The following is a 17,591-nucleotide window of genomic DNA, read 5'->3' on the forward strand; positions in this document are numbered from 1 at the left end:
AAGGAGTTAGAGATGATAAAGGTGACATGAAAACGGAAGAAAAAGATATCCCTGAAGTATGGAGTAATAACTTTGAAAAACTGCTAAATGAAACAAGCAGTGATGACAGCACAGTGATAAAAAACACTGACCAGACATGCAGTCAGGAATACATATCCATACTTGAAGTAGAAAAAGCCATCAAAGGCTTGAAATGTGGAAAGGCAGCAGGAGTAGATGATATTCGACCAGAAATGCTGAAGTATGGTGGTATAAAAGTCTTACAGTGGCTGCACTGCATAGTTCAGAAAGCCTGGACAGAGGGACGAATTCCCGATGATTGGAGTAGAGCTCTCATAGTACCCATATATAAAAAGGGAAATAAAACTGAATGTGAGAATTACAGAGGTATTTCCCTACTGAGTGTTCATGGCAAGATCTATGCAAGTATACTTGAGAAAGGGTTGAGAAGAATTGTGGAAGAAAAGCTTGGTGAAGAACAAGCTGGATTCAGGCCAAATAGAGGCTGTCAGGATCAGATCTTCACTTTACGACAAATAGTCGAGAAAGCATGGGAATATAACAAAGATCTGTATTTAAGTTTCGTTGATTTGGAAAAGGCATATGACAAGGTGCCAAGAGAGAAGCTATTCAATACGCTGCAGTTATATGGTGTCAATGGGGCATTATATCAAGCAGTACTTAGTCTTTATTTGAGTTGTTAGTCAGCAGTTAGAATTGAAGGAAGTACAGGAAGATGGTTTAATGTTAAATCTGGTGTGAGACAAGGATGTATATTATCCCCTCTGTTATTCATTATCTATATATGGATCACATTATGAAGGAAAGTGGTATTAAACCTGATATCAAAATTGGAGACGTTAATGTCAGCTCTTTGCTTTATGCGGATGATGTTATACTTCTAAATAAATCCGCTACAAGTCTGCAAGATTCTCTGACTAAATTCAATTGCTGTTGTAATAGATATGGTATGAAGGTCAGCAATAAAAAGACAAAGACAATGAAAATAGGCAGAATCATTGAAAATGTCAACTGTGTTGTGAATGGAGAACCCGTGGAACAAGTAAAACATTTCAGCTACTTAGGCACGATTTTTACTGAAGATGGTAAATTAAATATAGAAATAGACAACAGAATCAGCAAAGCTGGTATGGTGGGAAGTCAATTGAATAAATTCATATTGAATAAGAGAGAAATTAGTCGGAACACTAAATTAGCTGTATACAAGACAGTGTTCAAACCAGTTTTAACTTATGGATCTGAGAGCTGGGTCAGAAGTAAAACACTTGACCAAAGACTAGAGACCGCAGATATGAGAGTCCTGAGAAAGATTAGAGGTGTGAACAGATGGCATCAATGGCAATATCATATTAAAAATGAACATATTAGGAAAGAACTTGACATTGTCAGCATCCAGGAATGCGTTAGCAGAGCTAATCTCAGGTGGTATTGTCACTTAAATAGAATGGGAGAGGAAAGATTAGCAAAACAAGTGTTCTCTGCCAGGTTGGCAGGAAAATGACCCAGAGGAAGACCAAGATATAGGTGGATTGATACGGTACAAAGTGCCTTAGATGACAGAAATATAAGATCTGATAATGTTGGAGTCTTGACAAGTAACATACTGATTTGGAGGAAAATTGTAGATAGGAAGTTAGTAATGATGTAATTTTTTCATGTAGTACTGTCATATCCTGTACACCTCTTGAGGGTACATGGCAGGAATTTGATGATGATGATTATTTCGTGACACCTTCAAGGAGTCCAAAGACTCATCGAGTGAGGGCACCTATTCTACAACACATCGTCTTCAGCACTTACATCTGTCACCATCTACTGCCCACCACCATCATTAGTATTTTCTGTCTGTAAATTGCATGTGTCATGAAGGCCGATTTGTCTGTATGTGGGATGAAAAACCCAAATTTCCAGGAGAAAAAACCCTGCTAATTCCATATGAGAGTAGTTAACTCACTTTCAATTGAAAAAAAAAAACATATAAACATTCCTCCCTTCATAATGAGAATCGAACTTATGCCTTTTCCAATTGAAGGCTGCAATGTACGTTTGTTCTTCCAATTGTGCTATGGAGGCGCTTAATTATACAGAGTAATACATAATCTATATTTAAGATGTCAGTCCGGTTAGAATCGAAGGATAAACAGGAAGACCGTTTGATGTAAAAACAGGAGTAAGACAAGGACGCACATTATCTCCATTATTATTAATCATCTATATGGATCACATTATAAAGAAAAGTGGCATTAGGGTTGATATTAGAAATGGAGAATGTCAAATTTAGCTCACTGTTTTATCCAGATGATGCTGTATTCCTTAACACATATATAGTGCAGTCTCCAGGATTGTCTAACTACATTAATTAACAGCTGTAATAAATTTGACATGAAATTCAGCAATAAATAAAAAGACAAAAACTATGAAAATAGGCAGAAGTATAGAAAAGTTCAGCTGAATTCTGAATGGAAATCCTATCTTCTTATTTTCAACCATTTTCTGTTCACTGCTGGACGAAGGCCTCCTCCAGTTCCTTCCACCTTTCTCTGTTCTTGGCAATGGTTGACCAATTTTTTCCCCACAAAATTTGATATATCACTCCACCTTCTTTAAGGACATCCTCTGCCTCGTTTCCCTTCTTTTAGAATCCACTTTGTTATTATGGTGATCCACTGCTCATCTTCTCTTCTGGATAATGTCTAGCTCGTTTCCATTTTAGTTGCTTGTAGTAAAGAATGATGTCAGTGATACAAGTCTGGCTTCTTACCAAAGTGTTTCGCTTCTTATCTTTTAATGTGATGCCTAGCAGCATCAGCTCTCCATTTTCCTTCGAGTTGTTGCTAGTTTTTTTTGTCAGTGCTTTTGTTAGAGACCAAGTTTCACAACCATATGTGATGATTAGAAGTATACGCTGGTTAAGTGTCTTCCTTTTTAAACAGAGCAGGACATCATTGTTTTAAAAAAATGCTTTTCAATTTCTGAATGCACTCCAGGCAAGTTGAACTCTCCTATTTATTTCCTTTTGGAGTCCAGTTTAGATCAATGAGATGACCTAAAAATGTATATGAAGAGACTCTTTCCAAGAAATTGTTTTCTATTATTATGTTTTTTGTTGTTACAAAATGATTAAACATGATTTTAGTTTTTTCTCTGTTTATTTTTAAGACTAACTTTTCTGCTTTCATGATATAGGTCTTCTATCTTAAGATTTTCTGGAATGTTTACAAAAATTATGATATTATCTGCATATCTTACGTGTGTTAAGTTTCTGTTATTAATTTTTATACCAAGGTTTGTCCAGTTAATATTATTAAATATTTCTAGGACTGCTGTTAAATATTTTGGGCGATAGAGTCTCCTTGTCAGACACCTTTTTCAATTGATATTTTATTGCTACTCATGTGAAGTTGGATTGTTACTGTTGCAGTGTGGTATATTTCCTAAAGAAGGTCTCTGTAGTGCTTTGATTATTGCATTAGTTTTGATGAAATCACATGCTTTTTCATAATCAATAAAGGCTAAACAGAGAGGCAATTGGTTTTCTTCTACTTTTTCTATTATTTGTTTTACTGCATGAATATGATCAATTGTGTTCAAGTCTTTATGGAAATCCTATTGAACAAATAAAATATTTCAGCTATTTAGCTTTTTAGTGAAGATGGTAAGCCTTTTCCAGGTTAAATCTGCAAAAGAATAAAAAAAAAAAAGCTGGTATGGTGCATAGCCACCTGAATAAATCTATATGGAATAAGAAAGAAATTAGCCAAAACAGCAAACTAGCAAAATACAAGACAGTGTTCAAACCAGTTTTAAGTTAGGGATCTGAGAGTTGGATGATATAAAGCATTTGATCAAAGACTAAAGACCACAAATATGAGAGTTCTGAGAAATATCAGGCAAGTGAGCTCATAGAATCAATGACAGAATCACATTAAAAATGAAGATATTAGTAAGGAACTTGACATTATTAGCATTCAAGAATGTGTTGGCAGAGGTAATCTAAAGTGGTATGGCCACTTAAATAGAATGGGTTAGGAAAGGTTAGAAAAATGGGTGTTTGATACCAAGATGGCATAATCTATGTCGGGAAGTCCCCACTAGAGGGATTCGTAGTGTGTAGTGTTCGTGAAAGCTACAGATAAGTTAAGCGTTATTTTCAGTTATCGTTGATAAATTTACTTTAATATTGCGTATCTTAGTGCGTCTGTTTGTGTGTTTTTGGTGTTTATAATTTATAATTTGATAAAATACGTTACTAGTAAGTACGGCTCCAGTACGAAGGAAAATGGCAGCCAGTAATAATGGTTCGCCATCTTCTTTCAAGAACGGTAATGTAAAGGAGATGATTCAGTGTACTATCTGCAAAATGTACGCTTTGTGGAGTGCGGTCAGAGTGTGGTTAGATGATAATAAAGGAGTGAATGTGTGTAGAAAATGTAAGGAGAATGAGGAATTGAAGTGTATTTCGGTTCGTGAGTGTGATATTTTTGTCAAACTTCAGAATGAAGAAAATAGGGATATGACAAGAAACGGCGAGGTTGTACCAGAGAATTGTGAGAGTGTGAATGTAGAAAGTGTGAATGATAGTATTAATGGTTTTACTGAGAATAAAAAAGATGAGATAGACGCAATGAGTGAGATCGCATTGTTGAATGGTGCGATACAAAGGGCAAAACAGCAGCTAGAGCGTATGAGCAAAAGTCGACTGAATGAACCAACCAATAATAAAAAGTATGACAGGAAAAATAGACGTATGAGTGTGAACAAAATGAAGGATAGAGTGCTGTATGGAGACTCGTTAGTACGAGGTGTGTTAGTAGATGATTTGACAAAATCGTACCAACCTGGTGCGACCACAAAGGATGTAACTGAGTCTATTAGAGAGCAAAAGGAAAGGGTGAAAGAAATGATTGTTGTGGCAGGTACGAAGGATTTGAAAGTAGATAAAATGGAAATGACAGAAGACCTGAATGAATTGTTTGAGGTAGCAAAAGAAAAGAGTGAGAGAGTTAGAATGATTAGTCTTTTGCCACGGTATGACAGTGAAATGTTTAAAAGGAGGGCCATAATTGCAAATGACTTTATGCGTGGGTTATGTATGACGATTGGTGTGGAATTTGTGGATGTGTGGAGCGAGTTCGATGGGCGAAAGGATCTATATAAGATGGATGGCTTGCATTTGAATGATTACGGTGTAAGGAGACTTGAGAAAGTGTTGCTGAATGTAATGGATGTGCAAATTCAGCGAAACTAGATTTATTAAGGGGTGGGTAGATATACAGTCCTTAGGGAGGCAGTTGAATGTATGAATGAATATAATATGCCCGAGTGAATAAGGACAACAAATCAGAGTAGGATAGTTAATATAAGGCATCAAGGTAGGGTTGGGGCTAATGGGGGTCTTAAATTCATGTACACCAATGCTAGGCGTATTAGGAACAAGAAGGAAGAGTTTTTGGCCATGGTTGGCACTTCCAGACCACAGGTTATTGGTATTAGTGAATCATGGCTGACTGTAGATGATATAGCTAGTGAGATTGAAGGTGATGGGTATAGGGTGTTCAAGAATGACAGGGACAATAAAATGGGGGAGGAGTATTGTTGATGATAGCTGATGAGCTACAGCTTCTATTCTCCTTGGCTGTAGCTCATCAGCTATCATCAACAATAATTGCAGGATAGAGAAAAGAGCACATTTGAGGCCATTTGGTGTGAGATTGTGGCTAGCAGAACTAAATATACAATTGGGTGCTGCTATAGACCAGGTGATGGAAAAGATGGTGGTGACAGTATGCACAAGCAAATAGAAGAAATGAGTGGAAGGAGGATGATTATTATGGGAGATTTCAACTATTGTCGCATCGATTGGAGTGAGGAGAGGACACACGGGAGGAAGGAATTGGATTTTATGTGGTTATTAAGGGATAACTATCTGTGACAGCATGTAATGGAAAATACTAGGGGTTAGAGAGTGCTTGACCTAGTAATTACATCTGAGGATTTGGCTGTAACAAATATGACCACATTGCCACCAATCGGTGAGAGTGATCATAGGGTCTTGACTTGGGAGGTGGCTAAAGCTGTGGAATTTTCAATTAAGACAGGGTACATGTGGAATTATCGGGCTGGAAAGTATAACAAGTTTAGGAGTTTGATTGGTTCAGTGCCATAGCATGTACAACTGCAAGGACTAGAAGTTGATAGTGCATGGGAGGCAGTTAAGAAGTGTTTGCATGAAGCAATGGCTGACTGTATACCTAGAGTCCGAATAATAAATCAAGTAAGGGTTAAATGGATGTATAACACCATTAAGCTTGAGCTGCAAAAAAAGAAACAATTATGGAGGGAATTTAAGGAGAAAGGTGACCTGTAGGCACATTAACGGTATAAAGTGCAGGCCAGAAGGGTAACGAGTGTGGTAAGAAAAGCAAAAAAGGATTACGAAAGAACATTGGCCATGCAGGCTAAAGAGAATCCTAAACAGTTTTTTAGATATGTAGCAAGTAAAAGGAAAAATGTACATGGCAGAATGATTTTAAAGAATGCCGATGGTAGGGAGGTAACTGAATCAGTTGATATAGTTGAGTTACTGAGTGAGCACTTTGCAAGTATATATCATCCAGGTGGTGACATTGCAGAAACGAATAAAGGATTACGAAAGAACATTGGCCATGCAGGCTAAAGAGAATCCTAAACAGTTTTTTAGATATGTAGCAAGTAAAAGGAAAAATGTACATGGCAGAATGATTTTAAAGAATGCCGATGGTAGGGAGGTAACTGAATCAGTTGATATAGTTGAGTTACTGAGTGAGCACTTTGCAAGTATATATCATCCAGGTGGTGACATTGCAGAAACGAATAAACCAGTAGATTATACGGGAATTGCGGTGAATGAAGTGGAGGTGAGTAGTCTATTGGATAACCTCAATGTCAATACATCCGTGGGATTGGATGGTATACCAGCTCGTGTCGTACGAAAGCAGCTAAAGAATTGTCAGTACCCTTGACCATTTTGTTTAATTTGAGTCTCGGGTCTGGGTTAGTCCCGAGGGGGTGGAAAGAGGGGGAAAATAGTTCCACTGCATAAAGGTGGTTCCAAGACTGCTGTTGTAAATTACCTACCGATTAGTATATCAGGAATCATTGTCAAGGTCTTAGAGAAATTAGTCAAGAAAAGAATCCAGGATTGGATAGATGAAAATGGGATACTGTATGGGGGACAACATGGTTTTGTGAAGGGTAGATCATGCCTCAGTAACTTGCTCACGTTTTATAACACAGTGATGGCTGAACTGGATAGGGGTAATGGGTTTACAGTGATACTACTGGACCTTGCCAAGGCCTTTGACAGGATACCACATGGAACCCTAATCAGTAAACTGGAGCAGATGGGGATAGATATAGGGTTGGTGAGATGGAGAGGAGGGTGGTTGAAGGAAAGATACCAGAGAGTGGTTTATGCAGGAGTGGAGTCTAAAAGATGGCTTGTGACTAGTGGTGTGCCGCAGGGCTCTGTTCTTGGACCACTGCTTTTCAATTTGTTCATCAAGGATATAGGAAAGGATTTGAGAGGAAGTGTTCACTTGTTTGCTGATGATGCAAAGTTGGGTAGAGCAATTGTGAGTGCACAGGATGTCAAAACTTTACAGGATGATTTGGATAGTTTGGAGGACTGGGCTAGGAAAAATGGATGTCAATTTAATGTGGCAAAGTGTAAGGTTTGCGGTGAAAAGAATAGCAGCAGTATATCGCATTGGTGGAACCATACTCCAGGAGATTGATGAGGCCAGGGATTTGGGAGTGTTGGTGGATAGGGAATTGAAGTTTAGGGGGCACATAGCAAAAGTGACTAAATCAGCTCATCAGATCACTTGGCTTCTGAAAAATACTTTAACATGCAGAGACAAACAAGTTGTTGTTCCTCTGTATCGAGTCTTGATAAGACCCCATCTGGACTACTGTGCCCAGTTATGGACACCAGGGTTTCTTCGTAATTGGGAGGAAGTGGAGAGGATCCAGAGACGAGTGACCAAGATGATAGAAGGTCTGTGGAATGAACCTTATGAGAATAGGTTGAAGATTTGTGGGTTGCAGAGATTGGACAATAGGCGAAGGAGAGGTGATACGATTGAGACATTCAAATTACTGAAGAGTTTCTATAAGATTGATCCAGAAGATATTTTTGAAAATATGACTGGTGGTGGGAGGACTAGGGGCCATGCATGGAAGCTGGGCAAGAGCGTGGTTGACAAGGGAGTTAGAGCTAGGTTTTTTTACTTGGAGAGTGGTGAATGAGTGGAATAAGCTTCCAGAGTATGCTGTGGGTGCTACGACCGCGAATGAGTTCAAGGCAAGGTATGATAGATACTGTGTCAATGTCGAATAGTTGTTCTTGACATGATGTTAGGGCCTCCCTCGATGAGTCTGTTGACTCCTTGGAGTTTCCCGGAACAATAATAATAAAGGCAAAAAAAAAAAAAGAGGCCCAGAGGAAGACAAAGGTCTGAGTGGATTGATCCAGTGAGAAATGCCTTAGAAGTATGAAATGTTATGTATGACAATATTGGAGTGCTGACAAGTAATAGACTGATTTGGAGTTAAACTGTTGATAGGAAATTAATAATAATGTAAACGTAATAATGGAGTGCTGTCAGAGTAACCTGAACACAACTTGGGGGTACATATCAGGAAATTGATGATGATCATGAGTTCAAGAGAGGTGGAAAATTTGGTAGCCTACAAAAAGGAAAGCTACATGGACGTAGATATGAATATCAAGGCAGAAGCATATTTAGTGGCATCTCAGCTTTCCCCAATATCAAGAGCCTGGAAGAGACTTTCATTTACAAACCAAAAGGCTGTATGGCAGTCTGGTATGTTTTGTACAGATTTTCCAACTGTGGAGAAAATATAGTTAGCCATGTGGAATGGTCTGGAAGGGATTTTATTTTTGTAGCATATAATAGAGACAGCTGTTGACATTGAAGCAACAAAGGTGGTTCATTTGCTTCGATGTACAGACTAGTGATTAGTGAAATTTGAAAAGATCTGGTTGCTATTCTTATGGATTAATGGTGAATATGCTGTGGCCATCAAAGGGTACTCACATCCTGACAGGAGCAGAGACTTGGGCATAACCAAGTTTGGATCTAATCAGTGTCCTGCACTATAAGCAAAGAACATCTGTCAGCACCCCAAGAAGTGAAAGCTATGAAGAAAAGAATGTGCATTGCAGCACTTATCTCTCAAAGTGACATTGATTGGTTTATGGTTTATTAGGGCAAGGACAGCAAAGATCATACTGCAACATAATAAAAGTTGTAGCAGTACACAAGGTATTAATTAAAAGTCTGGGATAAATTAGTAAATAATATTTATGTACAAAAATTAAGTTAAGCAATGCAGTATTTATGCATAAATAAAATTAATAATGAAATGTTGGTATAAATTAATTCTTTGTAAAAAAAGGTAAAAACGTGCAATTTGTCTGAGTCTGATAACATCTCACTAAGTGTATATGACTTGGCTAGATAGGAAAATTTCATTCCTCTCTCATATGAAGTGCTGGCATTCCATCGGAATCCATGTGTCAAGTCTTAAGTGCTAGGAGAAACACATGTTACAATTTTAATGGAGTGAAACAGTACTAAGGATTAAAAATAGTATTTAATTCTTCCAATATTTCATCAGTTATAGACATCGTCAGGGAGTACAAAATGAGACTTTTAGCAAACATACAAAAGTAGCACAAAACTAACTGAAACACATAGGCAAAACACAAACAAAATGCTGCCATTATCCTTAACTCCACTGAATATAATAAGAAAGTGGATATCATTCTTAAGAGACAACTCCATCTACCAGACCTTTAGAATGTGATCCAGGTAAATCAAAACAAGAAATTAAAAAAACCTACTCAAAAAAGTTTCCTCCTGGTCTTCTGACATCACAAAAATAGATCAAACCCTTCAGTTACTCCCCCTGCCTTCAGATATATTCTTACCTGAAATTCATAAATCGAATAGCACCACCCCCTCAAAAAATCATATTAGATACCACTGATTCTCCATCCATCTGTTCAGTGGACATCAGCAGATGGATGGTCACTCATATGCTCAGTGATGTGCCACACACCAGTCCTTGTGATGTGGTTCTGTTATAAGCTTTTCAGGAGGCTTCAAGTCTCTATAGATCAGTCACTCCAGACACACCATCCATCCATCTTACTGATGGTCTACCTCCTCTTTTTCCAGGAACTTGACCTTCTATTGACATTTTGAGAAGTCCTTCTTCCAATGTGTCCAAATTATTTCGACTTTTTTCTGTCAGAATCCTTAAATTCTACTGATCCTTTCTAGCACCCATCCATTTGTCTGCCTTTCAGTATATGATATCCTCAACAGCCTTCTGTAACATCCCACATCTCAAAAGCAGCTATCCTTTCTCTATCAGACTTCTTTAGGTTCCAAGTCTCATATCTATAAATCGCTGTTGGAAAAAAATTGCTACATTCAAAATCCTCAGCTTTATTCCCATGGAGATACATCCATCAACAGCAATTCTTCACATTAATAATGGGCACGAACTGGCTGACATCGTCAATTCTTTCTCCATTAAGATACACATATTTCTCAGGAGCTTCCATGTCTGTATTTCCTTTCAGAATCATAATCTTTGTCTTGCTAGGAATTGAGCTGGAGTCCTCTGTTCTTACTGACAAAGCTGACTGATCTCATCAACTTTGTCAAGAATTTGTCCTAGTTCTTCCTTGTCATTACAAAGGAACACTGTATTATTGGCTTGCCTCAGATTACTGATCAATCCATTACTTATCCTAATTCCTGCCTTGAACTCATCCAATGCTACACACATAGTCCTCAGAATAGATACCAAACAAGTGAGGAGAAATTAAACATCCTTGCCTAACTCCCTTTCCGACCTGAAGCCAATTAGTTAATCCAACACCTGTTCTTAGAGGACTTCTTGCTCCCTGTACAAGTTAGCTATTAACCTGATAGTGTGCTGAGGAATACCCATTCTTTTCCTTACTTCCCACAGTTTCACATGCTGAAAACAGTCAAAAGCTTTAGAGTAGATATGACTCCCTATGGTAATATGAAACACATTACCATAGAGAGTCTAAATTCCTTATACTTTTTTTATGATCTGCCTAAAGCTCAGGATCTGATCTTGGGTACCATTACCTTTCCTAAAATCTGCTTGTTCCTCAGGCTTCTGTGCCTCAATCCTATTGAGAATGACCTTTAATAAAATCTTGCTTGCATGAGAGATTAAACTAATAGTTCTATAGTTCTTGCCAATCCTTCATATCTCCCTTCCTATGTAGTGGTATGAAAACAGACTTCTTCCCAACTCTAGGTCATGATCCTATCTCCATAACCTTGTAATCAATCTATGAAACACTCTTATCCTTCCATCCCCTGTAGCCTTAATTAACTCTGCTGGGATTCCGTCTGCTTCTGGGACCTTATTGCTATTAAGCTGTTTAACTGCTCTTTCAACCTCATGCCTAAGTGAAGAAGGTTCCAAACTGAAATTTTCCTGGTGAGAGGGCTCCTCCAAATTTTCTTTATCCTCTCTGTTGTATCCTCACAGTATTCTTTCCATCTGTTTTTGATTTCCAGTTTTTCTGCTAGTACTGCTCCATTCCTATCTTTGATGACATTCAATTTGGGCTTAAACTTGTGCTTTAGGTCACAAACTAAATGATACATCCTTTTATAATTGTGCCTCCTCATCTGGAACTATCTCTTCACATTTATTAGTATAAAACTTTTCTTTGTCCTGCCTGATGGTTCTGATTTCTCTACGTCATCTCTTATATTTTTCAGTCCCTGTGTCTCTTTGTTTCTCCAACTGCCTTCTTTCAATTAGATCCCATGTTGAATCTGATATCCAAGACTATCTGGGTTTTCATAAAAATAAAAAGTTATTTTTGACCAAAAGAAGTATGGGAGAGATTGACTTCAATTTGGGTTTATATAGGTCAAATTTATTTGAAACTAAGTAAGAAGTGATGTATGCGTTCTTCTGTTTTTTAAAAATACAATTGTATTCGGTTTTTCCTTCATTAATAGTTTTAGCGAACAGTTTTAGCGTTCAAGTTGTTTTACATCTATTTTTACCCTGAAGAAGCCAAACAGCTAAGTTGGCAAAACTTGTCGGTATTTTTTTACTTAGTTTCAAATAAATTTGACCTATATAAATCCAAATTGAAGTCAATCTCTCCCATACTATCTGGGTTTTCTTATTTAGCCAAGACACTTCTTGGCTGTATCCTCCTGTATTATAACCTTGACTCCTTCCCAAAGCATTTCCAGTGAGTTCTTGGCCTCACTAGTCTCCAAAAGTTCATCCAATCAAGTTGATGTTTCATAATGAACGTGTATTTTCTTGATCACAGAACTGATGTAAATAACTATTTGGGAACAATGATCAAGTGTAAACGGATAAGTATTTTAATACCGACTAGTTTCACCAAACTTAAGCTGTTGGCATCATCAGGGTACAAGCACTGAGGTTAAAACATATCACAAAATAGATCTTAACTGTAAATTCTAAAAATTATAGTTACAAACTAAAATAGCACTGAACGTGGATAATACACATATCGCATGTACATGATTTACTAGTTATTGCTACGGAACGTTCTATAATTAGCATTAAAGTTCATTTCTTGTGTGTTCAGAGATCTAATTAGGGTTTTCCATATAGCATTACTTATTCTTTGTGTTTTTCATGTTAATCAAAAGAAACAGGAAGCCTTTGGTAAATATAACTCATTTCATTGGCATGAATGAAAGCATACACCTCATTTTAAATGTAGTCAAACAGTGTTGGTTTATCAGGTAGGTGGTGGTCTGAAATTCAGACCTTTATTTGTAAGCCATTATATTTGCTTTTAAGGAATGGGTGCTCCAGATAAGCAAACCCCCTCCCCAAAACTTCTTTGGAAATCACTGATGTAACTTGCTTCCGTACATCTTTTGTGATGCATTGACAGACTGCTTCTCCAAAACTGCTTTTATAGCAAACAAGAGTGATGTTGTGATAAAAGCTATAGCCGAGAACTGTCAGGATATACAGTTTTGAAAAATGGCCAAATTTTATTAATTTCTGTCTAGATCCTATATAGGCAAATAAAGTCACTATCATATGGCTAATGAATCAAACTTTAAAAATATTTGGGGCAGAAAGAATTCACACCAGTTTTATATATATATATAACTTTTTTAAACCAAACTGATATACATTTTAATAATTAGTGAATAAATTAATAGTGAACAAATTACATAATTGTTCGACATCATTTCAACATTTACAAACATTTTCTATTATATCATCAAACATGAATCCTTCCTAGATCTATTCTTATTTATTTTTTTTTTAAAAAAAAGCTTTTTACTTTGCTAAACCAGGGACTCATTAAGAAACTGTTCAGCATATCAAACTAAACTGCTAACAGCTAGTAGTTATTTACTTTTAACTGATGTGTTATGTTTCAAAAGAACATAAGTGAATTTATACCTCTGCTAATTCTTCAAAACAAGCACCTATTGCAGGATTCCTGTTTTCTTCAGCTATTTCTAATGCATCTTCAAAGGATCCAAGCAAAGCAACAGAAAATTCATATATTTCCATTATATTGCTAAATATTTTATCTAAATCCTGAAAAAAATAAAATAAACGACAGCAATTAGCAATACAAGAAAAAGAAAAAAGAAAAAAAAAAAAAAAACAGAAATCCACATTAAACAATGAAAAGCAATCTTCTGTAAATCAATTTATGTTTTGTTGCAAAATGAAAGATAGTTCTGGTAGGTATGTTGGTTACTCATAACTATTATTATTTTTCAGGAAATAACAACATATACTAAAATATTAATTATAATAACTTTAATTAATACTTTCCTATATTTTAGCAATGTTACAGTGTCATCATCAGGGATCACAAAAACAATGATATGTGTATGCAGGCTCTAGCACTGGGTAAATGAAGCCGAATAAAGAAAAATGGACAAAAACAAAAGTTAGGCCTAGAGTCCTAAATGGTACTCCCTAGTGGGCTTAGACTGGGTGGTCTTGGCCACTGGGCTGAAGATCTGAGGATGACTGCTTCCCAAATTTGGGGCAGTCTCATGCATCCAAATTTGTTGAGGTTTGGTAAGTTTTTCAGGACTGAGGCAGATTCGTGGAATAGCCTATTATATTTGTATTTGCTGAGGTGTAATAGTGGCTTTCTTCCAGCATATCCTGTGGTGGGTGTCCAAAGCATGGTCAGCAAGTCCTGAGTAGCTATAATGGCAGAACCAAATGTAGTGCTTGTGTTCAGTAATTCTGATATTGGCTGGACTGCCTATTTGGCTGTAGAACACTTTGCAACTGCAATGAACCTGGCAGACACGTGGTAGGTTTAGACCACAACTGTGATTTCTCTTATTTTGGAGAGAGTGGACGTTGTCTTGAAAAAAGAATCCAAGAACATCAATCATCCATTCTCCACAACAAACCTGAAAAGTCTAGATTGGCTCAACACGGGATTGAAACTGATCACAGCATCCTTTGGTCCAGGACTTGCCTCTTACATAGATACCGTTATAGGTTCAAACGTTTGTTCAAAGAAAGCGTGGAGGCCTTGCTCCATCGCCCCAACCTTAATCGTAATGACTGTATATCTATATCAAAAATCTGGGAAAGTCTAATCAAGATTACTCATTAATTAATTTTTATTTATTTTTATTTTGTATTTTTTAATAGCAAATTCAATCATGTTTCTACTTCAAAATATTCCGTTTCATACTTAGTGATATAACATCACGCGGCGTGTTCTAATTTTAACAATCTATTGTTAGTATTCTAGCTTGTATTTTTTAAACTGTTCTTGTAATACCACTGAAGATGGTCTGCTATTTCCAGACCGAAATATTTGGTTAAATATCTTTCTTGTGATTACGTGATTATATCATTCAGTCTTATGTCACAAGTATCCTTGAAACAACAAATCACAGTATGGTATTACTGACTGTTGACCCCTGGGATGGCAACAGTCAGTGAATACCTGCAACTTGGCATCCTACCATATTGCCTCTTTCAAACTTCAGTTCCCTTCTCGCAGCCATTTTACCTGGACACATTTACACTGACTTGGGAGCATCATATTCCTCCAATTTATATCAGCCACAAACATGGCTCATTACATGATGTACCTTGATGTACCTTGCCCATTGGGAGTGTCTGTTGACTTCTTTCCAAGCAGTGCATTTTAATAATAAATTAATACACCTTTTTACAACTTGTATACGAGAAATATACAATTTCCACATTAATTCAACTTTGATATCTTCCTGGTGTTCTTGATACACTGATACTACAATGTATCATGCACCAATACCAAATAACTGCGATGGATGAACTCAGTTTTGATAACAATCCAGTTGTACTCTAACTGAGCTCAAAACACAAAAATATTCCAGACTGGCTTCCAACTGGACAAAACTAATGACTGCTGTACATGAATCTATTGATTAAGTTACAACCTTTGACTAAAAGGGGAAAAAAATCAATGACTTGATCTGTCACCACCTATGTGCCAGACATCAACTATGATCAATTCCAGAAGGAATTAATCTTATTCATGAAAAGAACAGAGTGGGTACCAATATCACAGAACACTGGTCCTCAGAACAACAACAAGCACTCAACAAGGCTTGAAAAGATGTCTGAGATGTGCTTAAGAACTATCAAAATCAACAATGGGAAACAAAACTTCAGTCCTTAAACACAGCAGATCAGATGGTGTAGAAAATGACCAAACTACTTGCAGACCATAAACCCCTCCCACTAATCGATGGAACATATCTGGTTTACTATGATGAAAAAAAGATTTAAAGGTTTTGTCAACAATTTCTGACAAGAACATAGTTCCTAGAGAACATAGTGTAGTCCAAACTGCATCCACAGATGTAGATTTCCATCAAAAACGTACACACCAGAGTACACTGCATGCTGAAATGCACAGACTGTGAAATCCCTATCCAACAGACATCTTGTACAGAGGTATATGAAATCATCAACAAACTTAAGTTATACTATAAATTAAAAATGACAAGAAATTATATTATTGGTTTAATCCTTTATCCAAATGTAATCAAACTAGTGTAATCACAACTGAGTTACTTGAATAATATAGAGGCTAATGATTTCACATCGCTGCCTCAGTACCCCATGATGCAAAGCACACCCTTTCAAGCATGTATAATGCTATGCATTATGGGAAGGGCCACTGCCCAGACCAGTTGACTTATGAATAATATATAACTTCTGCATTACTTCAATCTTGATATCTCTCCTGGGTCTGGCTCCCACTGATGAGACCTCAATAAAGGTCAAAACCAGTTTAAGTTGTGGCCCTTCATAATGCATAGCATTATACATGCCTGAATGGGTGTGCTTTGCATTATGGATTCTAAGGCAATTGATGTGAAGCCATTAGCCTCTATATACAAGTAATCCAGTCAAAGATTCCAAGAATATAATTTCTTGGCTTCTTTAAATAAAATTTGTTAATGATATTAAAAACTTTAGTATAATTAAGTGAAAAAACTTTCAACAAAGCTTTATTAAGTTTGTTGATGATTTATACCTCTGTACAAGATGTCTGTTGGATGGGGATTTCACAGTCTGGGCATTTCAGCATACAGTGCACTGTATGCTGAAATGTTTTTGATGGAAGTCTAGATCTGTGGATGTAGTCCAAACTACATCCACAGATCTCTAGGCTGTTAGCAGAACCTTTAAATCTTTTTGCATCATAGTAAATCAGATATGTTCCATCATTTTCTACACCATCTGATCCTCTGTGTTTAAGGACAAGTTTTGTTTCCCACTGTTGATTTTGATAGTTCTTAAGCACATCTCAAACTTCTTTTCAAGCCTTGCTGAGTGCTTGTTGGTGTTCTGAGGACCAGTGCTGTGATATTGGTGCCCATTTCCATTTCTGTTCTTTTCATGAATGAGATTAATCCCTTCTGGAATTGATCATAGTTGGTGTGTGCCACATAGGTGGTGACAGCTGTTAAGGCAGAGTTTTCTACAAAACTATTGCCCATCAGCTCCTGTCTAGGAAAAAGAGATAGGTGGATTATACTAACAAGACTGAAGAAAGTCACTAAAGAACTAAATCTCATTCCTGTTGAGTAATTTGTATTTTGGGAGAACCACTTCACTGAACAACAAGTTCTCAAAGTCATGGAGAACATCAGTGAGAGAACTGGAAGAAGCGCTCAGGGATGATCTTGGATGTTGCCAAATTATTTGACAAAATGTCATAATCAGATTGTCTAAACACAAAATCACAGCATGTGCCCCCAAGGCCCCCTGTTATTACCTATGCTCTTAACCATCTATATGGCTGACATCCCAAGTATAGCTGCCACTACAATAGCCCTATATGCAGACAGGGAAGATAATATCATTGGCATGTCCCCTGTCTGCATATAGGGGACACACCATCATTGGTATGCCCCCCCCCCCCTCTGACTCAGATTGCCAACTGA

General features: G+C 37.1%; 1 protein-coding gene across 1 annotated transcript in view; it reads right to left on the reverse strand.

The window, feature by feature from the left end:
• The window catches only part of Sos (Son of sevenless guanine nucleotide exchange factor), a 429,646-nt gene that overhangs the window by 293,133 nt on the left and 118,922 nt on the right, over positions 1-17,591 (reverse strand). The window contains exon 6 of the mRNA XM_090399787.1: positions 13,564-13,704. Within this exon, the coding sequence (XP_090255913.1) occupies positions 13,564-13,704 (141 nt within the window). The remainder of the gene's footprint in view (positions 1-13,563; positions 13,705-17,591) is intronic.

This window comes from Typopeltis vanoorti, chromosome 10 (assembly GCF_054136105.1).
Source record: "Typopeltis vanoorti isolate ZY-2024b chromosome 10, IOZ_Tvanoo_1.0, whole genome shotgun sequence".
In the NCBI taxonomy this organism is placed as follows: domain Eukaryota; kingdom Metazoa; phylum Arthropoda; class Arachnida; order Uropygi; family Thelyphonidae; genus Typopeltis; species Typopeltis vanoorti.